Source organism: Crocodylus siamensis, chromosome 13 (assembly GCF_052110815.1).
Source record: "Crocodylus siamensis isolate JL-2025a chromosome 13, ASM5211081v1, whole genome shotgun sequence".
Lineage (NCBI taxonomy): Eukaryota > Metazoa > Chordata > Crocodylia > Crocodylidae > Crocodylus > Crocodylus siamensis.
In genome coordinates this window covers 8490868-8513047 of record NC_143407.1, presented here as the reverse complement: position 1 = coordinate 8513047, position 22180 = coordinate 8490868, and the positions used below count along the sequence as shown (strand labels likewise).

The 22180-nt window shown below is 45.8% G+C and overlaps 1 protein-coding gene across 5 annotated transcripts in view; it reads right to left on the bottom strand.

Annotated features, from left to right (window-relative positions):
• BLTP3A (bridge-like lipid transfer protein family member 3A) overlaps window positions 1-22180 on the bottom strand; it is a 48326-nt gene that overhangs the window by 21572 nt on the left and 4574 nt on the right. For 2 of the 5 annotated variants that reach the window (XM_090025118.1, XM_090025120.1), the window contains exons 2-5: window positions 3618-3780; window positions 2381-2419; window positions 1296-1387; window positions 150-339 (exon numbers count right to left, since the gene is read on the bottom strand). In XM_090025118.1, coding sequence (XP_089881244.1) covers window positions 150-339; window positions 1296-1387; window positions 2381-2419; window positions 3618-3780 — 484 coding nt within the window. Of the gene's footprint in view, window positions 1-149; window positions 340-1295; window positions 1388-2380; window positions 2420-3617; window positions 3781-9913; window positions 10154-10245; window positions 10401-10491; window positions 10691-22180 lie in introns of those variants that run through there. The other 3 variants (XM_090025119.1, XM_090025122.1, XM_090025121.1) reach the window with 3 other exon arrangements.

Below are 22180 nucleotides of genomic sequence, written 5' to 3'. Positions count from 1 at the left end.
TTTCACTGGGACTCCCTATAAACACCTCTTCATACACCAGCACTTCTGAGAATTCAGAAATAAGTGCTCCTTTCCATCAGAAATGATCTCCCCGATTCTCCACTCTCCCAAAATGCACGCTGTCGCTGTCAGTGCAAAAAGACTCTTACCTCTCCTCTTTGAGGGTCAGTGATGCGAGTGAGCCGCAGGTCACTCTGCTGCCAACTGGGGTTGACGCTGTATCCTCGGAGCTGCCATAGTTCAAAAGAGGCGTGAAAGGCCTTGGAGCGAATCTTGATAGTGATGGAATTGACGACAATAAACATCCCCTCCACCACCTTTTCGGCGAAGCCATACTCACTGCAAAGAAAAGGATCCTTAAAATCATCATTTGTTACAATAGAAGCCCCCCACCAGGCCGACCAGTGGATGACACGGTGTGTCAGAAAGAAGGTCCAAAAAGGATACTCAGACCATTGCCACCTGGCTCTACATAGATGGGCTAAGTTCTAGAAGGGCCATTTTCTGCGTTCTAGGTCAGCATACCCAACCTGGAAAAATAAGCTTCGGCCCTCGTGCAGCAACGTGTACAGAAGTGCCCAGAGGAGACAACTGTCCTGACATGGTAGTCAGGAACATGGGAAGTGATGGAAGCCCAGTACAGACTAAACAAACAGCAAGGCACTCCTTGTAACCAGAGCCCCAAGGAACAGTCGAGTCTTCAGAAGGTTTCTGGGAAGGAGAGGCACGGAACTGGCAAGCACATTACTTCTCACTCCATTAGGCTAGGAATGTAAGAGGAAGAAATGAGTCAGGAGTGGACAAAAGAGACTGCCAGGCAGATTCGGGGAATACAGTGGAGCACAGATGAAGGGGTGAAGCAGAACAGAGGTGTGGGTCATGAAAGGGATTAGTCAGAGGCCTTGGAAAAGAGAAGATTCAGGATCTCTACCCCAAGAGGAGAGAAGTAGTGCAGGTATTCACAAAGGGCGAAAACAGGGACCTCACCTAGAAAAGGACCAGAATGATGGCTTGCAAAAAGCCCTAATGACTGGTTTCCAAGCCAAAAGGCAATGAAGTGCAATGCAACACCTCCAAGGAACATGGCTGGGGATTCTTAAGGATCTAGTCTAGGTCAAATCCAGCCATCTGTAGAGATCCCTAAGGAACCCTCCTCCCAACTCAGAAGGTGGAAAAAAAAAGATTGTTCTTCATTTTCATTCAAGGTTCCTCCACTGTTCATCTGGAGAAACCATATGTCTACCAAACAAACAGCACTACGCTAAAGGCTAACTATAGGGTCGGGAAATACCAACCTTTGACCTGCAGCAAGAGCAATAGGAGACTGTCCATTGGGTGGCCGCGGCTCTTCACATGTTCGCATCTCCACTTCCACCTTATCCAAGTACTGTAAACAAGAAGCAGGGGAGACACAAACCTATTAAGCTTTAGCATGAATAGTTTGGCCTGAAGTTTGGAACACCTAGAGGCTTCCTGGACCTGCTAGAGTCAGAGGCAGAAAGCAAGAACAAGACCATCCCAATAAGGTAGACTCCATTTTTCCTTATTCCCAAGGAGTTCACTGTGTTTGTAGGCATTTCACATGAGACCTTAAATAACAAGCCTCTGCTCTGCATGGCCACTGAAATTTAATGGGCAATTCTCATAAAAGTTGCAGGGGGAGAGATGGGGGGAAGTTTTCCCAGTGTTTTGACTAAAGGATCCCATCCTTTCCATCTCTCTTACACACCTAAGTTCAGTGGTTTTCAACCTTTTTTTCATTTATGGACCCCCCCCCCAAAAAAATTTTGAATGGAGGTGCGGACCCCTTTGACTTGTAAGTGTGAATATCCACGTAGTTTTGACTGATTGTGATAATCTTTTGCAGACCCCTTCGATATAGTCTGTGGATTCCCAGGTTTGAGGACCACAGGTTGAAAACCTCTGACTTAGATGATTGCTGCATTTCACTGCAATTGTACACAGCTGGCAAAGCACTTTGCAATTCTTGAAGCAACATCTAGTTTCATAATAAGTTTCAGAGCAAGGTTAGCACAAACAGGCCCGGGTAAATCTCACCATGTCCTCGGAGGAAAGATATTTCCTCTCAGGACCACTAAGCAGGTAACACAGAAGAGCTCGGTCGCTTCAGAAGAGGCTATCACCTGTCTGTCCAGCTTTCTGCACTAGAGACAAGATTCTTACACAAGACCTACGTGGTAAAAACCATTTACATATCATGTGACCTTAGAGAAGTGCTAAGAGCTAAAATGTTACATCACAAACTTCTTGAAACACCCCTAGTCCCAGCAGTAAGAACTAAGTGTCCTTTGTAAGATCAGTCTCTTACATAGAAGTTATAGCAAACAACCAAGGAAGAGGTAGAAAGCAAGAACATTACCAGGCAGATTGGGTGCGTCTTCAGTTTTGTCCACTGGATCTGTAAAAACAAAGCTAAGGTTTCAGAAATGATTCGGTATTGGAAGGTTTGAGCAATTAAGGAGAGAGTTAAGCCCACCCAAGATCAACTGACTACGTGGTGACAATCCACATCCATGGCATCTCACTGACTGTGGATCAAATGGACTCCTATAGACAACTGAAGAGAGATTCCAGCTGCCAGCCCTGTAAATCACATTTGACTTTTAGCTCTCATGTATCATTATCAGTAATAGATATTCTGCAAACCAAATTTTCATTTCTCTTATGCATGAACAACCCTGCTATGTGTAATGAGTTCACAATCATTTTGCAGTTCAATCTGGAATCCAGTCAGTAATTTTGTAGGCTGTGCACAAACCCAAAAAACAATCCATTTTACAGCCTCTGAGCTACAGTTGCTTTGTAGTTTGAGTAGGGGTAAGAGCTAACGTTTGTTTCTAAATTAAGCAGATCTGGTTCTGCATATACACAAGGAGCAGATCGAGTGAGTAAGAGCAGCCTGTTTTAACCATCACTTGGCAAAGAAGAACCACACATTCGTAGAGAGGTGTTTCTGAAAGCTAAAACACTTTTGCCTTAATCCAGGGCCTGGCATGTGTTGAGGTTACACAATCTCTTGTCAAACATTAACTGAAAGCAAGCTGATTTCCTGCACCAAAAACCACCCGGAGCAAACTTTTCCCAATGCAGAGCCCCAGCTGTGTGTGCAAAAGGACAGTTGCAAACACATATGCTGTTATCGTGGTTATCCAAGGAAGTGGGGTAACTGTGGATGCTAAGGCTGGCAAGGTGCCTGGCAACTTACTGTTCATGCCATTTCACCCAACTGGTATGCTACTTCTGAAGTCCTGATTATTGAAAATGTGATCCTTAACCGTAAGTTACTGAATGGCCCTATGACACAAGTAGATTTTCAGTGAATGGCACTCCCCAAATAATTAAGCCTCACATTTACATTGCTATCCGGTTCAGAGGTTGGCATGCACAATGGGAATCTGGAATGAGGCCTTCATTTCTTTGCCATTAAGAAAACAGTGCGTGTCATGGGTACAACGAGCAGAAAATGCTTGGCTTGCCAGAATTTCATTTCACCGAGATCTTTTATTAGAAAGCCCCAAATTATATCAAATGGTGATCGGCACTAAGTGGACTTGATTGCGTCTCAAAGATGCCATTAGTGCAGCATGCCCACTTACCTGAATGGAAGCCTTGTTACAATAGACTCGTGTGATAGCAAGCCAGGTGGGCAGCTCCAACACATTCTGCAGCACCTCTTCATCCAGTTCCAAGTTAGTCAGCTGCCCTTGACCTTTCAGCGTGCTCAGGTTGATTTTGTCTGGGGAGAGGTTTTTGGTAAACCTGCGGAGAAGAGATCAGAGACAATCAGACTACAAGCCCCAAAGTGTCTGCTGAAAACCAACATCTCTCTACTTAAAAGAAGGGTTATCTTCATTATAAATACCTGCAAATGGGTGAGGAAAACAAAACAGGGGAATACGGACAAACAGGTAATAAAATGGCCAGTCGCGGTTCATCAAACCACAGTACTCCTTCTCCGCATTGTATGTGCTGACTCCTCTTAACTCTCATTTACAGACCCTGAGCCAATTCCCAATGATTTCAATGGAAGTGGGACAAGGAGAGTTTCAGGAACACTCTGCATCTGAATATTATGGTGACTGGCCCTCTAAAACAGACTGCAGAAAGCAGAGAGAGTGGCACGGAACTAATATTTCCTTCTATTTATTTACCAAGACGGGACATCCATCCCCAGAGAAACTCGCATTAAATATGACCTGAGGTTGCAAGCACATATCCGTAACTTAGGGAAAAAGACAGAAACCTGTAACATTGGTATATACCATGGATTGTAAGGCAGTGTTGTTAAACTGAGCTCTACATCTGCTGTTTTAATGCATTAGTGGCAAAGTTAAACCTACCTCCAAAACAACCTCCTTATCTCTGCCCTGATGTTCCCACTACCCTAGGCACCCGTCATATGACAACACATCTGTGACAAGTTCAGCATCACAGCTTGCCTTGGCAGCTCAAGTCAAGAATCTTGCTGGGTGCGAATATCTTTAATCATCATATGCTTTGACACTTGAAGTACTTAAAAAAGAAAAACCAAAATAATACGGCGTTTAAGAGATTTAAGAAGTCCCCTACAGCACTGGGAAAAATAAGAAACCAACAGAACCAGAGTGGGCAGGAACAGGAAGCAAAATCGTCAGAAACAAAAGGCGAGACTTGACAATAGTAAAGGATTTTAACTTATTTCAGGGGCGCTCTCTTTAAATTCTAGTCTCAGAGCCAAGCACTTTCCTTGGGCAGCATCCCAGCGTGTAACCCAAGTCCTAACCCTGCTACCGAGAGATCCGTCCAAGCTCTCTTTCTTCCCTCCTTTTGGCTGACAACAGCTGCTGATCTCTCCTCTCTCGGTTCCTTCTCCCAAGAGACTTCGCTGTTTCCATCTCAGCCGCTTGCAGCCTGCTGTCTTCAAATCTCTGATGGCCCCGAGGTCTGCATGCAATGGATGAAAACAATTCCGGTAAGGCCACCCAGGAGCAGTACAAAGACTTCTGGGGCAAAATCTGTAAGCATCGGGCTGAGCTAGAAGCACCAAGGCCCCTCTTGGCAGAAGTATCAGGACAGACTAGGAGGAGCAAAGAGGATGGCAATTTATGGAGGAGGTGATGGGGAGCCGTTGACAATCTTCCGTCCGCAAAAGCAGCAGAAATTGCATGGAGATCCTAGTGCATTAAAGAGGAGGCAAACAAAAGGCAGCCAGACAGAATTCAGCTGCTGGAAATCTCAGGGAAGTTTTCCTTACTCACAGGGGAAACTCGCTACTTGTATAGAAAAGCCCACTGCTTCCCCTGTCAGCAATCGCGAACAATGTACTCAGTGCACAAACCTGGGGCAGCCCATACAGGGACAGGGACATTCAACACTCAGTTCCCAAAAATGGAAATCTGTACAAGGTCTTGGTGAAGCTAGTTTAGGCAGCTCCTCCCTCACAAGGTTGCATGATGCTCCATTCAGATGGCAAGATTAGGAAGAAGGTCACTCCAAAGCTCTGGATGGCTTCAGTCTGGCCAGTCCCATCTTCGCAGCAAAAATTACAGTAACATATTGAGGGAGCTGTTCCAGGATACAAACATGTTTCTCATATATACGAGGAGACTGGTTTAATTAGGTTATTAAATAGTGAGTCAGCCCTGGGGGAGTCCAAAGCCACAGTGCATTTCAGAAACAGGATCCAATTCTGTCCATCCAGCTGGAGAAAGCTCTGGTTCAGATCCCCATGTCAGGACTAACACTGCAAACGGGCTCCTCAGCACAGGCGTGTAACTACCAAGGTCTGTACCATGGGACTGCATTTCCTAAATCTAGTGGGTTTGTGCCCCCCTCCCCACCTTAGTGCCAATTCTTTTTGCTAGCAGCAACGGGAACAGAGAATTCAGTGGTGGCTGCGCACTCCCAGTGAAGCAGTGTCCCTGCACCCAGCTGGTGCTGCCACAGTGGTGGCAGACTCCCCAGTGGTGGCCCCCATTGCCCCAGGGATCAGCCAACGTCCAGGGATAACTGCCCACCTCTATTTATGCTACTGCCCCGACACAATTGTTTTAATGTGGTGGTCTGTTATTCTAGGGGCCAGGCACCAGGACAGCTCTTTCTGGAGGCAGAGCCCCTTTAAGAACAATTATTTGGTCTTGGGAGATGATAGTTGGAAAGAAGTCAGGTGATGCCTACAAAAGGCTGAAAAAACTCAGTTGAAGGCTGCTAGAGGCCCAGGAGCCGGGGACAGAGATGGGAAAAGACCTCTGCACTTGGCTTTTGCCAAAACAGCTGGCTTTTGTGCAAGCCTGTGGGTTCTGCATTGGAATAATAAAAACTGGGGGAAGGGCATGAACCAGACTTAGCTGCAGAATCAGTTTTCCCTGGGTTGGGGAAACAGGCCAGCAACCTGCAGTAGCAGCTCATTTAGACCGGGACCAGAACCAGAAGGGGAATTTTCATGGCCAGCGTCTCGCTGGAATGGCTGTCTTTGCAGAAGGCACGCCGTCAGATCCAGTGGCGGGCTGCGGCTCACACGAGATGGCAGCAGGATTCAGAAAGGTCGGTGATTTTCTGCCAAATTAAGCCAGAGGCTAATTTCACACATTCCTCCGTGCTAATTCTAATTCTGCTTGGCAGCCCAGCAAGGGGAGAAGAAAGGCCCCATTGTGAGCCAGGACAGGAATGGATCCGCACGTTAGTCACACGCTGCAGTCCCCTCTACCATGAACTGGCCATGTGGGCTCTCCCATTGTGAAGGGCACAAAGACAGGCCTAAGCAAACTCTGCCAGCAGCTCAGCAAGGCAGGGGAGGGGAGGGGCCGGCTGTGGCAACAGGGTTGTAGCGTAAAGCTGACTGGGATGCTAGGAAGACTGGATGATCAGAAAAACAGATTACTTTCCAAAGTGGAGACCATGCCAGGACAGGATCCGAGAAGCAGCTACACATTTCCTTGCAACCACACACCCGTATGCTGTCCCGGACGGTAGCTCCAGCTGAGAGACGGCAGGACTTGAACAGCTATGAGCTCACCTACTTGTGTTCCTACATCACTTCCATCCAAGGTGATTTTGGAGCCGTAGGAGAACTCTACCACTTTATCTTGCCACGTCGATGTCTTCCTTTCCAGACTTGACTAATTATTGCATCACCCTCCTTATCGCTCAACAGGTGAGGGTGCAACACGCCTGCCACTGTCTCGGGCTCAACCGAGGCCAGCGTGTTGACTTTAGACAACTTGCTCCTTTGAGCTGGAAGCCACCCTAATTTAATGACACCTGGGAAAGCAGCCAAGATCAGCATAGCTTCTCGGTTACCACGCGGTGAAATCTGAAGTGTACCGAGTTACAGCTTCCAGTGTGTGTGGTGCGCTACAAGCAACAGGTCCATGGGAGAAATGTATACAGTGAAATTTCACACATCTGTACAGGGACAGAGCTAAGGGTCATGGCTATCACCTCGGTTATCACAAGTAATTGAACCCAGGACCGCGAGAGAGACATGCGAGCCTCTGTGGCTTGAACAAAGAGACCAAGTCTCCCAAGAGCTGTAGCAGTCATATCCTCTGGGATAGGTACAGAGAACATCATAGTGGACTGAAGAGCACTTTGCAAACCTTTGCAACCCAAGTCAAAGAGCCTCACTGCACAGATGTGGAGGCGGAGGCACAGAGGGACAAGTGGCTTACTCACAGGGGCACAGCAAGGAACAGAACCCAAATCAACCCAGTCCTACGCTAGACTTCCCCACTTGAAACATGCTGCTCTCAACCAGTATATTCGAACAGCCATATTGGCTTGCATCAGAGCACTGCAGAGATAAAACAGGCTTATCAGACAATGATCAGCATCACCACCACAGCCAGTGCAGAGCTGAAGGCTTCAAACCCAGACACTGTGCAAGATATTATATACAGCCTGATTAAATATCTGCTTTGTATTCATGCGAGTGGAGAGGCCACAGGAAGTCCTGACGGAGCAGACAGAGATGATCACAGGCAGTCCAGCAAGACGGTGCAGAAGAGCCCTCAGTGTAAACTATTCCAGTTACCAGCCACAGCAGATCTGGAACCTTTAGGTTCGGAGGTCTGCAGGAGGGAGGGATGGGAATGACTCAGCAACAAGTCAAAGATTTTCCAAGCTTAGTAGCCATTTGGGCTAGCGTGCTTACGGCATGCCAGTTTGTGTAGCCAACAGCACACATGGGAGCGATGTGGTGAAAGTCATATCCAGCTATCTGATTCCCCACACTAAATGGCTTGGTATCCATTTACAGCTGAGTTCACTTGAGAGCAGACTAGAGAATAAGTCTGGAGGCAGGGCTTGAACTCATGACTGCAACCACACCAGGACACTAACTGTTTTGTGTCACAACATAAGAGCAAAAGCAACGGTAAATAGGGAGACATGCACACCATTAAGTGAATGAAGAATGAGTCGGTGGATCACCATCCAAACCTCCTAGTGGCACGCACAGCTAGACTGGTGCTTCGAGGCAGAACATGGATGCCCCGAGAAAGTCTCACACAGACTTCATCCCCTCCATACACCTCTGCCACACAAACAGCCCCCGAGACAGCCCCCAAGCCCTGATCCTCCAACTCCTGCCCCCCCCCCCCCCCCCCCCACAGACTTACTGGCATCTAGCTACTGGAGCTGCTCCCACCACCCTCCCTGGCTGCATGCCGGCCACATGCGTATATGTGCACACATGCACGTGGCATCCCCGGCCTCCATTTGCCCTTCCCTGACTCCCCCCCAGCCTCCAGCAGCTCCTTGCAGGCTAGAAGGCTGTCAGCCTGCAAGGGGAAACCTGCAGTTTCTAGTGGTCTTCTCCTTTGAAGAGGAAAATCCACATTTTTTTTTCCTTTAAAGGAGAATATCTACATTTTTCTCCTTCAAATAAGAACATCTGTGTTTTTCCACAGCCAACAGAAAACCCAGATTCCTGGTCACGAGCAAGAACTGTGCGTCTCTAAGGAAATAGGGATGTTTAGTCCCAACTCCAGAGTATTCTTACCAGCAAATCACTTTTCTGTAAATTCCCCATCTGTATAATGAAGTCAGCAATGCCCACCTCTGAGCGCCCCGATGAGGATAAAGTGATTCCTTGTGAATGGTTAGAGGACTCTCAGACGAAGCTATACTCAAATTAAAAATTAATTTAAAGGGGAAAAGTGTGCGCTAGGCTAGAGAGGTACCTGTAAAAGCAGGGGGTGGGTGGGGGCAGTAGCACAGCTCCAGGGATTTCGCACATGTCCAAAAAAAAGTTTTGGTCCTTTTCAAGGAAGGGAAGGACCTGTGAGACTGGACACAATTTGAACAGATGTTTGCTGTCAGTCTCTCTCCATTCATGCTGAGCAGCAGTAAAATTTTTGGCAGCATGGGTTGCTGGTTTGGATAAAGAGTAAATGGAAGCAAGTTGTTGCTGTAGAGAAAATGGACTGGATGGGATATGGCATTTTCTCTTTCCAGAGCTCTTTAACAGAGGGCAATCAACAATGCTCAAACAACCCTCTTCTTTAATCTGCTAGGATTACAACCAGCAAGAACAAACTGAACCCAGCCCCTTTCTCTCCTTTAGGAGCCTTGCTGCTGCCGAGTCACAAAAGCAACTCACATTCTCCACGTGCCCATACAAGGGTAGTGGTACATATTGTTGCCCTCCTCCCCCCCAAGCATCAGAAAATCAAGAGAAGTAAAGTTCACCTGCAGCACACAGGCTAAAGCTTAACCACCAACATGCACCAAAACCGGGCAAGTGGCTGGACTCCAATTTCACGCTCAGCTGCAGCAATAGGAAATTGGAGATGCAGCACATAGTAAGGCTTTTCATTTCTAACTAAAATGCCCAATGTCATCTGCGCCCCATTGACCTTTGGAGGACCATTCCCTACAATCTGTCTTCTGGGCTTTGTCCAGTCCGTTTTACCTGGTTCAAGCACTGGGGCTGCCAAAATATCCTTCGAAAATGAGGCCTGTTAGCAGATGTCCTTTTTCAGCCCACTGAGGTCCGTAACCAACTTCGCCTCCCTTGTCACTTCCAGCCCTGAAACACTTCCCAGTTTTCTGAACTTGCCTCCGAATCACTACTTTCTTTCAGTACGGAAGTGCCTGTAACGACACTACAATGCCAAGTCCTGGACTGAGGAAGGAAGCAGGCGAGTCAGAGTAGCTCTTCTTAACGACAAACTAGCAAAACAAGCTAACAGTTAAAACACTGCCTAGATGACTTTAAATTCTTCTTAAACCACTGTGACTTACCTTGATTTGAACGGTAAGAGCCAGTTCTCTGGGAAAATCCCTTACTTCTTGGGCAGTTTCTGAACTCCCAGCGTTTTAGCTGTGATACTTTTCAGTCATATTTGTTCGGATGTTTTGACAGAGAGGAAAAAGGAGCATCTACCTCTCTTCCCCCTCACGAACTTTAAAAAGGATATCGAAAGAGGATTTCATTACTCCCAGAACTCATGTCTGTGAATATGTCTAGAGGCCAGAAAACCTACTTACTGCGAGAGGGACATCAGCCAAAGCGGACTGCTGGCCTGAAGCCAGGCTATAACAATAAATAATGAATTTGGAAATCAATGTTTACGGTTGTAGTCGTCTGGCAGCATTGATTGCACGTGAGCAAGTATTTCCTGTGCTTGGATAGCAGCAGCACAGGACATACGAAGCCATAAAGCTGATCTCCTTCTGTTCACCAGATCTGTCGTTTCCCATTATTTTGTTCCCAGAGGTGCAAGAAGCCAAACCGGAAAAAAAAAAAAAATTTGTTTCAGCTTCTTCAACCACTGCTATTCAGTAACCGTAATGTATGTTAGAAATTAGCATCTATATCTAAATGCACTACTTGCATCCATTCATACATTTATAACTACGATTATTAAATTTGAGAATGCACCAGTCGTTCTCAACCTTTATAGACTCAAGGCACCCCTCAGAAAACACCCGCTCTTAGTTTTTAATTGATTTTTGACTACAGAAAAACAATATAGTGATTCTTCTGCTGCAAAAAAACTCAGAAGAACCATAAGACGACAGAATACTTTTAACACTGTGGATTTCTATTTGAAATCTGGGTTTATCTTGAGGATTACTTTTGTGTACCTAACACTGCTAACCTTTCAGCACCCCAGTTGAGAATCACTAATGTACGCTGTGACAGGTAAGATTTTACTTAAATCGTATTGTGGTGCCATGTACTGGCTGATGCATATAACTGTATTACCCACCATGTCTACCACAAGTATGCAACAGTGGATGGAAGAGAGTTAAAGCACGAGGGAGGGAAAAGTCGAAATCTGAAAAGGGGTGAAAATAATGAGAGTTGTAGGAAAACTGTTGCATTAGGTAGACGCTGCAGAGGACCAGCCTTGTCTTAACAGTAGCCAGCATACAGGACAAGATGAAGAGTTTCTGCCTTAATGGAAAGAGACACAATTTAAATACCTTTATCAGCTAATCAAACACAGAGATGGAGGAGACACGTTTGGTCAAACACAGTGCTACCCGGGATAGGTAGCATACACCTCGGTAACTTGTCTTAAGCGTGCTGTGTAACAGGACTTCCACCATTTCCTTCGCGAAACCACTCTTCAATCATCTGTCTCAGGGATAGGACACTTGCCCTCATATTAAACCCCATCATCTCAGGAGCCAAGAATTGCATTCACTTGGCAAGAAGCTCCAGCACAAATAAAGGGAAAGATCAATGGCTTCTAAACGCAGACAAACCTTCAAGGAAAATGGCAGCGGAAGGTTTAAAGATAGCAAACTTGGGTAAATGTCTGAGTTTGAAACTAAAAATAGTTTTGGAAGGAAATAAAACTGGGCAGGAGACCAGAAAACCTGCAGAGAGGGGAAGAGCTACAGTCCGGAAGATCCACAATACATAGAAAGAGGAATTCAAGGCACAGTTCACTATACTAGGCTTTCTGCATGACTGTGCAGCGAGCTGCCCACTAAGCATATACAGTCTTGCGCAGCACAAGATTTAGACATTTCAGGCTGGGGACAAGGAACAGAAACACATTTAAGTAGGATTAGATTAGACTAATTAGTATTAGATACCCTCTAATATATAGCATTAATCTGCCTGACATCACATTAGCCTAATTAGTACCAATCCTTTTAGAATTAAACCCAATTAGTTGTTCAGAAGATGGAAAAACCATGCTGAATTGATAATCTTATCACTTACAGAGTTCTCTCCAACTTTAAAGTGCTTTACACACCATTAACCAATCCACAGCACCCCAGACAAATAGGCTTGTAAAACTAGCCTGATATTACAATGGGAAACTAAAAAAAAAAACCAAAAAACCCCCCTAATAAATAAATAAATCAGTGACTTCAGGTCACACAGGCAGAGAGCATCAATCAGCGCTAGTCTCTGCTACACCTCTCCAACAGCAAAGCAATTCTGTTGCCTGTAAGAGCGAAGTATTATACCTACAGGCCTGGGAGTTAAGGTAGCCCCAGCTCCACCCTGTGAACATTCACTGGCTGCTCCGAGCCTCCGGTTGGAGAGCTCTGCCAGGCTGAAATCACGGGGGTTATTTGTAGCCTGCAACGAAAAAAACCCAGCTTCACGATTATTAGAACCAGAAGTACATTTCAGAAATTTCAGAGTAGCTTTGTACTTAAAGAGAGATTTTTTTAAAACTTATCTACACCCCTGGAAATTTTCAAGAGCAGAATGGCTGGGATGGTTTAGTCAGGGATGGTCTTGCCTTGAGCAGGAGTCTTGCGAGGCCCCTTCCAGCCCTATTTCCCTACGGTCCTATAAAAACTGAAGTCTGCGTTTCATAGCATTGGCTTTGAGGAAGCAATTGCTGAGAGAGCTACACTGGACAGAGATCAAAGTGGCTTGTAGACCGGCCTTTTCATCTGCCTACACAGCTGACTAATAGCAAGACGGCATGAAGAAAGAGTTATCTCTGTAGAAGATTACGGTGCAAATTTAAAGCGCTGCAGTTAGTATGGTATTTTTCCTCAAGTGGAAGAATACTGATGTCTATGAATGCTTCTTTGTTTAGATAATTCCCTTTGAAAGTGGTTCGATTGAACCAAAAGAGCAAAAGCATCTGCCTAAGACATCAGGCTGGCATCGGCACGTTGGGTTAACTACACTTGTATAGTCACTGGTAGCAGTGACCGCAGAATGACAAAAACCCAAGGATTTAGAAAGCCAGTTTGAATCCTTCCTGCAGCGGAAGCCATGATTTCCAAACAGAAAACAAAGTTGCATCCTTGCAGAAGCTACGTCACTGAGGTTTCTTCACCCTTTGCCCTTACCCCCACATTAAATTATACTCATTTTGACACTCTCTGGAGTGACTCTCTCCCTTCAGTGTTGAGAAACTCAAATAACATGAAGGCCCCAGACTAAGGGAAGGGATTAGTCCCCTCTATTCAGCATTGGTGAGGCCACAACTGGAGTAGTGTGTTCAGTTTTGGGTCCCCACTACAGACAGGATGTGGACAAATTGGAGCGAGTCCAGCAGAGGGCAATGAAAATGGTTCAGTGGTTGGGGGACGGGACTTGTGAGGAAAGGCTGGGGGAACTGGGCTTATTTAGTCTAGAGAAGAGGAAACTGAGAGAGGATTTAATAGCAGCCTTCAACTTCCTACAGGGGGTTCAAAAGAGGATGAAGCTGGACTGTTCTCAGTGGTGGCAGATGACAGAACAAGGAGCAACAGGTCTCCAGCTGCAGCAAGGGAAGTTTAGGTTGAATATTAGGAAGAAGATATTTTCTCACGAGGAAGGCAGTAAAACACTGGAACAGGCTCTCCAGAGAGGTGGTGGCAGCTCCATCCTTGATGGTTTTCAAAACCCAGCTAGAAAAAGCCTCGGCCGGGATGATCTAGTTGGCACTGGTCCTGCTTTGAGTAGGGGGTTGGACTAGGTGCGACTCCCAAGATCCCTTCAAGCCTAATTTTCCATGATTGTATGCTTGCATCTTACAATGCACCTGCTGCAGCCTGTTCGTCACCAGAAGGAGACTCACAAAACAGTCCACTGGTAAATCTGAAAGGATAAAGGGGGAATCTCGGCAGGCTTGATGCAGTCTTGTTGAGGAGTTGTTTTGCTATTTCTAGTTCATTGCCTGGAAGCTCGGTAACCTTTAAATGCCAGTGGTGCAGTGCTCGAAAGTCTGGAACACAAACCCTGCTCTGCTGCCAGGGTGTTTCCCAAGACTAAACCCTAAGCAAATAATAGCACATCAGGGAAGAAAGTTTAGCAGCAACACAGAAGTTGGGGGATTTTACAGCATTTCAGCGCCCCCCTTGCAGTTGGAAGCTCCACCTTCTGGATGTTGAACAAATCCTTATTTTGCAACCCGATTCCCTTTGTATTTTACTTCCACCCACCAGAACACAAAAGGCTATTGTGTAATTTAGAGCCAACTCAACTGGTCATAGAAAAGGTGAAAGCAGAAAAACAAGTCTATGAGAAACAAGAAACACTACCAGAGCAAGAAATAGGAGCTGAGTTTTATGTTCTAGTTCCATGTCTCAAGTTCTGTTGCCAGCTGCAACGTTCAAACTGGCTGGCTTATCCTCGCTGCAGATATCTGGCCCCAACATAGCGAGGATGAGCATAGGCAGAGGGCAGCAGGGAAGGCGGTTGAGGAGGCTACTGTGATGGGGACGGGCAGCTCAGCACAGCTGTGTGCCACCCCTGGCTGGGCTGGACCTTTCCAGACTGCATCCAACCTCTTTGCAGGCTGAATCCAGCCCAGGGATCACAGGTTGCCAGCCCCTGCCCTATGCGACAGATATGCCACTTTTGGTGGGAATACGCCAGGGACCAGGGAAAGCTAGATGATTCAGCTACACTGTCTCAGGACCCTTCCTGCCTTCTCCACCAAGCCACAATGAGGCTTCACCCGACACAGCAAAGAGAGGGCACTCCTTTTCCTATAACTTTGTAGTCCAGGTGGAAGCTAGCTTGTCTGGGCCCACCAAGAGCCAAGGAGTTGAAACAGGCCTAGTAGGCCTCAGTATTCAGTTTGTTTGGTGGATTTCTGCAAAGTGTGTTTTTCATTTAAAAGATAAGGTTATCTTTTAAAAGGTCGGAGAAAAAAAAAGAATTCTTGTCAAGGGCATTCATGCTCTTCCCCACCCACGCTCTGATCCTAGGCAGCTATTAGTTACTGTCTCTCCCACTAGTGGTCTGAGGTCTGTTTGTTCAAAAAGCTTTTATCGATATAGGAAACTAGAAACCAAAAGCCACTGAAAATGCAACTACTACCCAAGACATTTTTAAAATGGACTACCTACTATTTAACAGCTCTGTATGCACAGTCCTGTTCAGGATGCTGGAAGCAGTAGGTGGGAATAAGATTGAAAACTATGAATAACAAGCAGGTCTCAAACTGTGGTCTGGCTTAATTACCAGGGCAGCTATATCCCTGCAGTGTAAATCACTAAAGAACCAAGCAAGGCAAGAATGGATATTGGGAAAGCAAGGGGGAATGAAATGTAAAGTGCACAAAAGTCCCTCTTTCATGCAGAGGACCGGGTAGGAGCTTACAGCAAGTGGTCCGGACTGTGCCCCAGAGCGGTTTCAGGCTCTAGTGTTTGCAAACTTATCTTCAGAGCAGTCTTCATATTATCCAGGGAAGGTGGGTCAGTATTATTCCCATTTACAGCTGAGGAAAGGGAGGCACAGAGGGACTAAGTTATTTCCCAAGGGCCACGTAGTGGGTCAGACTTATCCAAAAGCAGCTTTAACTCTCTGTGTGCCATCACTCACACAGGGAAACACAAGGCCAGTGTTCCCGCGGACCCATCCACCGCCCTGGATCTGGTCTCCACAATTAAGAGCAATGGGGTTGGAACTGCTCGCTCTCCCAAGGCATCACTCCGAGAAAAAGCAGTCAAGGCCTTCTACATCAAAGGTCTGTGGTACCCTTCTTGGCAAAAGGCTCCAGACATTTGTGTTTTCTTCCTATTCCCTACTGTGGGGAACATGTTGGCTGCTTGGTTGTGGGCTCTAGGAAGGGTTCATTTCTGGTTTTCACTTACTTCGGCTTCAAGGTTTATTTCTCAGGCTGCAGTGCTTTGGATTTTACCTTGTATGCTCTGTTGTGTTTGAGGCACAGGGTGCCTGTGTTTGAGGCGCAGCCTATTACTGGACTTAGTAAAGCACGTTGAAAAAGCACGAACACGAAGTTGCCCAAAACAGCTAGTTCTATTTGACTAATAGCTGGCTTAGCATCAGCTCTTCACTGACTTTGTGGGAGCTTTGTGGTTTTGTGCACTTCCTATGGTTATCACAGCTATTTTAGGCACTTGCTACCTCCAGCGTAAGGTGCAGTGAGCTCCCCTGCTTACTGAAAGAGGATTTGACAAGTGCTGAAGGCAAGAACACCTTTGTGCAATGTCATCCTAGAGTCAAATGAGAGACAATATTTACATCGCAGGAAAAGGGTGATACGTAAATGCCACTGCAGAATTTTCTTCTGTTAAGGTTAATATCTTCTCCAGCAGTCTGAGGTGGAAAGCTGTTATTGTATTATTTGAAAGGCAAAAAGACAATGTCACGGTCAAAGACAAGGTACTTTTGAGCCACTGAAGCAGAAATATTTTGCTCGGTATATTTTAATGCCTAAGTATGCTAGTGACAAGTGCTAGATTTGCAGCCTAGGGCTAAAAGTCTTTTTTTTCCACAGAGTATGCAAGATGCAGGTTTTTCTACACTGGTCACTTGCGAGTCTTAACCTGATTTAAATCAGTCATTAATAGGACTGAGAGAGGAATTCAACTCCATGGTCATCTCAGTCCTTGGCCCCTCTGTTAGGACTTTAAAAAGGGGGGGGGGCGGGAATTAGTGCCAACAGTGATGGATTTTGAGGCATGGATGCCATCCATTTAGAAATGAACGGAGCCTCCCAAATTAATTTCATATGGGCCAGCAGTTGGTAAGCACTTTCAATCATTGTGTGTCTAGACTGTTTTAAAACTGATTTTAGAGGTGAAAGGCTTTACATCCCCCATTACCAATCCCCCTATTCACCTGCTCCCCCTACGGCAGAACTGCTATTTATTCAGCTCTCCTGCACCCAGCTAGCAAAGGGCACAGTTCAAAATCTTGCAGAATCCACCTGAGATCCAGAGATGCTATTCAGGAGAATTACTATCTTCCCTGAATTCCAAGGGGATCAAACACGGTAACTGATGTCAGACCATTCAAAGGACTGTGATCCATGAAACAATGTTCACTTCCAATCAAGTCTGGGTAAAAAGTAGGAAGGAAGATCTACTTTAAAAAGGTAGAATTGTACATCTTATATTTACACTCCATCCTTTTTTGCCAAAAAAAACCCAGAGCATTTTACCAGGCATGCATGCAACAGTCACTTTACTTGTCACTGGAAGGCAGCTTCTCAGCTGGGATGCAATAGGTGCTAAAGAGCACACAGGTCCAGTGCCAAACAGTTTATGATAAGAAGTGAAAAGTCTCACATTCAAGTAAAACTACTATGGAATTTAAGAGGGCAGCTTGTCCTTTCTGATGGTGATTTCCAGAGTTCAGGTTTAAGCAGAAAACTAAAGTACTGACGAAAGAGAAAGCTCAGAGAGGCTTTGGGACTTCCTCCACTCCTGCAGGACTGTACCAGTACAATCAAGTAATCCACCCTCATGCCTAGCACAGAATCTAGAGCCAGTCCCTCCTCCACCTAAATAATTCTTCAATGACAGAGGCTAAACCTCATTTTTCTGATAGAAACACTGCTCTGTCCTGCCTTCTCTGGATGAAAATGATGCCTCCCCAAGGTTATTGCTGTCTTGGCTTCTAATTGAAACGTGAAAAAAAACTAAGGCTGAGGATAGATGCAAGTCAAAACATTTCAAAAGGGAAGAGGAATGCATCGTGGAGGAGCATGCATCAGCTGTTCTGATTTACCTGTTACACCTGTCTATTCCAATGGTGTAAGTGAGCTAAATCCCTCTCACTGAAACTCTGAATGAAGCACAGTTCAAGTCACAATGGTTTCATTCCCCCTATTGCTCTCAGGAGCAAAAGGGCATGAATGTTACATGATACCCTAAGAAGATATCCTGATGTAACCTAACGTAATGCTGATATAGCTTCTGTCTGCAGCATCCAGCATGATTCTTCCTTGCCCAGTCATGTCCTGGTATCACATGAGTAACGTGGGGAAAATTCCCTATGTTCAAATGGCTATGTACAAACTCCTCAGACTCCAATGGAAAGTCCTGCTCTCTGTTACTGCAGCCAAAGTGTGGTCTACGAACAGGACTGGGAGATCTGGGTTATTCTATTCCCAGCTCTAAGCTACACGTGCAGAAGCTGATTCTGCTTCCTTGGGCACTTCTGCACATGCAATTAATACACAGGTAGTAAACTCATGCATATGCAGGTAGCAAATGTACTGTGCAGTAAGTTAATTTACCGTGCAGTAAGTGCCTGCATGTGTAGCTGGAGACGCTTTGCTGCACAGTAGATTAGTCTACTGCACCATAAAGCATCTTATGTAGATTTGACCCTTGTGTGAGAAATCAGAACAACAAAGTTTGCATCTCCCTCCCCCCAAAACAAATGAGGACAGTTCAATACTGCTCATAACGTGTTTTGAACCTTTGATAACAGAGTGCCAAGTAAGAGGCTCCCAACGTGACCTGTACAATTCTTGCTGTTCCCCTGGTGCTGACTCCTTGTTTCTAGGTGCTTAAGTGCATTAGAAGAAACAAGACGATACATTAATGCTTTCCTGAGTTTTTTCCACATTGGTAATTGCTTTAGTTGCCACAGGGATGATATGTGATTGCCAGTGAAACAGGGTCAAGTCAACACAATCTTGACTGGGGAAAGGGATAACTCCATACACTTACAAGTGGAAGGGAAGCAGCTACAACACACTATTGTATGACATGGCTCACTCAGGAAAGCATTTGGCAGCCATCTGCTAGCAAAATGCAGATATCAAAGTGCTTCCCCTAGGTTTGCAGTAGTATTTTGTCCTGCAGTTGGAGCTAGAGGAGGTGTTGCTTTCCACATACATGCTACTTACTGGTTTACATTTGATAAATTTGCTCTGCTTTTAAAACCCCAGCTTATTTACACTGAATCAAATGTAGCTCTAATATTAGGTTATGGGAGACACTTCCAGCAGTTTCTCCCATGGCCCAGTCTTCCTGTCCCTGCTGCCAGCTGGATAAAGAAGAAAATGACAAGTTTATAGTGATCAATGGAACCATCTACACAGCCTTTTTACCCCTTCCAACCACCACTGACCATCGGGCTTTTCCTTTCATCAGACTGACCATATTCTCCCCCTTCACCAACTTACAAGTCCACAGAGAAAGATACAGGACATGAAGGACATCAGCACAAACCGACTGCAACAAAAACTGCCACTCAGGGCTACATGAATTCCTCCCTGCCATTAAAACACTTCATTCCAATCTGGATTTCCACAGCTGCAAGTGCTCCCAGCTCCACTTCAGGTCAAGGCTTTGTCTTTCAGTAGGTGCCACTACCCCTGCAGACCCACCAAAGCAAAGACCCTCCAAATTGGTCCATCCCAGTGTTCCAGTTAAACAGAGGGGACTAGGTACCAGATAATCACAGTTGATGGATTGGGAGTGAAACTTAGCACAAGGAAGTTGTGCCTTGGTACTTTGTAAGCTCTAGAAAGAAAAGCTCCTGGCAGCTTCAGCCTCTACTCACAGGCATGGGACTAGCAGAGACAAAAAATGACAGCACAGTGTGATCCCATGTGTTCATATGACCTATGTCTCAGCAATTAGGTCAGTGGTTGGTGCCAGCTGGTGGTACAGTACAGCACCATTTCATTGTCATGTCCTTGGCGAGAAGCGTTCATTCTCTATGCTGTTTATTCTCTGGTCTTTCCCTGTGCTGCTACTGACTTTCCCATGCCTCTGCCAACATGCATCTCTCACTTTATTACTTCATCTCCCCCCTATGAGTTCATCAGGGGTGCTTACCAGGATCTGGGGGAACGTCTGTTCACCAGAGCGCCCCAAGGGACGACAAGGTCAAACGGTGACAAACTCCTCCTTGACCGTTTCAGGCTGGACACAAGAAAGAACTTCTTTACTGTCTGAGCCCCCAAGGTTTGGAATAGACTGAGGCCGGAGGTGGTTCAAGCACCTATTCTGACTGCCTTCAAAAGACATCTGGATGTTTATCTTGCTGCGATCCTATGATCCCTGCCGACTTCCTGCCCCCGGGGCAGGGGGCTGTACTCTGTAATCTTCCAAGGCCCTTTCCAGCCCCAATGTCTATGAAAACCGTCCTGCCTTCCACACACAATTAAACCATCTCCTCCACCCCTCTTCAGTCCACCATAACTCCTGCCTCTCCAGAACATGTCAGCTCTTAGCTTTCATTTGGTTTTTGACCATAAATAGAGCAATTCTTCTGTTGCAAAGAACATGGGAAGTCTGCAACAGGTCAGCAAGGTTGGGATGCTATAGATACTTATTTGAAATCTCTGGGTTTATCGCAGGGTGGTGTTTGCACACCCAGCAATATTAATATTGCACAGTAGCCCACACCACCTTTAAAAGGATCTCACATCACCTTTGCTGAGAATTACTGGTCAACATAAATCATCAAGGGGGTCATAGCAGCAGCATTCATGTCATAACCCCGTCCGATAATGCCTGTGAATTCTTCTAACGCTCCAACCCATGATTTTAAAACCTACACATGGACCAACTATAACCAGTATAATGCCTTGGGACCAAAGTAGACACAAGCCCCTCTTAGGGCAAGTATTGACAGTACTATCCGCAAACCTTGAATGGTTTTCAATGGTGAAAAAAACCACCTAATTCTACATCTACGTAAGAAAGTTTGGCATGATGTCTTGCGTTTACAAGTGATGCACCAAGGGCCTCATAATAACCATCCTTCAATACCTGGAATGACTATGGCAATTGAAAAACCACACCATTTGGAAGTGTCATATTTGTTAAAACTGGATGAGTCATAATTTCTACAGCAAAGTTTGAAGAAAACAACACTGAAATCCTAACCATCAAATTCAACATAATCACAATCGCTTCAGTCTACAAACCACTTTACACAAGTTTTGCCTTTACAGATGCACCAAGGATCACGCAGAGTAAGCCACAGGTGATCACTGGTGACTTATAGCGCCAGGACACAAGTGGCCTACAATAAGACCAATAAAGATAGTGAAACAGTAGAACAAGGGCGGGCAATAATTTTGGGCAGAGGGCCGCTTACTGAGTTTTGGCAGGCAATTGAGGGCCGCATGATAGGCAGCCAGGGGCAGATAAATATTAATTTTCTACTTTTTTTTTTTTGGGGGGGGGGGGGGGGGGGGGCGGGGCGGCCGTGGGCCAGATAGAACCGCCTGGCAGGCCACATCCGACCCATGGGCCGTATTTCGCCCACCCCTGCAATAGAAGCCTGGTCGGATACATACCAGCTGAGTTTGATTCATGACCCAAAACTACTTAAATCATTCAACAGTAGCCACTGGAAATAAGGATACAACCCAGACCTTGTATTCACCAGCAACATCATCACTGGGCTAAGCAATAAAATGGGATTAGACCCTATCCCACTTTGTCAACATCAGCCAATTGGCATTCAGATCCAAGCCACAGCAATACTTATAACAGCGTCATCCCACCAATGTTTCAACCTTAAAAAGGCAAGCTGAAAAGGCTGTTCAGAATACCTTGATGCCCCAGTCAAAATGATCAAAGCATTGCCTGAGAACTAGGACCAATTCATAAAAGCTATACAGAAATCTGCAAGGAAGTACCTCCTGTAGGGCTACCGCAAATTACATCCCAGGCCTCCCTTTGCGAGCCACTGGTCTATGCAAAGACTACAGGCAAGAAACATATGAACTAGTGAACTAGACCCTTTTCTGCAAACACCATCGCTACAGGCAAGGAGCTCATGTTAGTCACCATAGAACGACGCAGGAAATCCTGGCAGACCCTGACTGAGTCAACTGATATGACGCATAATAGTAAAAGGCATGGGCGACAATATGTTAACTCAGTGACAACCTGCAAAAGGTAGATCAACATCATGTCACCACTAACCAAATTGCTCCTCAACTGCTGTCTCGATGGATAAAGTCCCAAATCCAAAAACAATCTCAGACTGGAAAGGTACAAGTATCCAAAAGATCTGGGTTTTACAAGCCCCTTC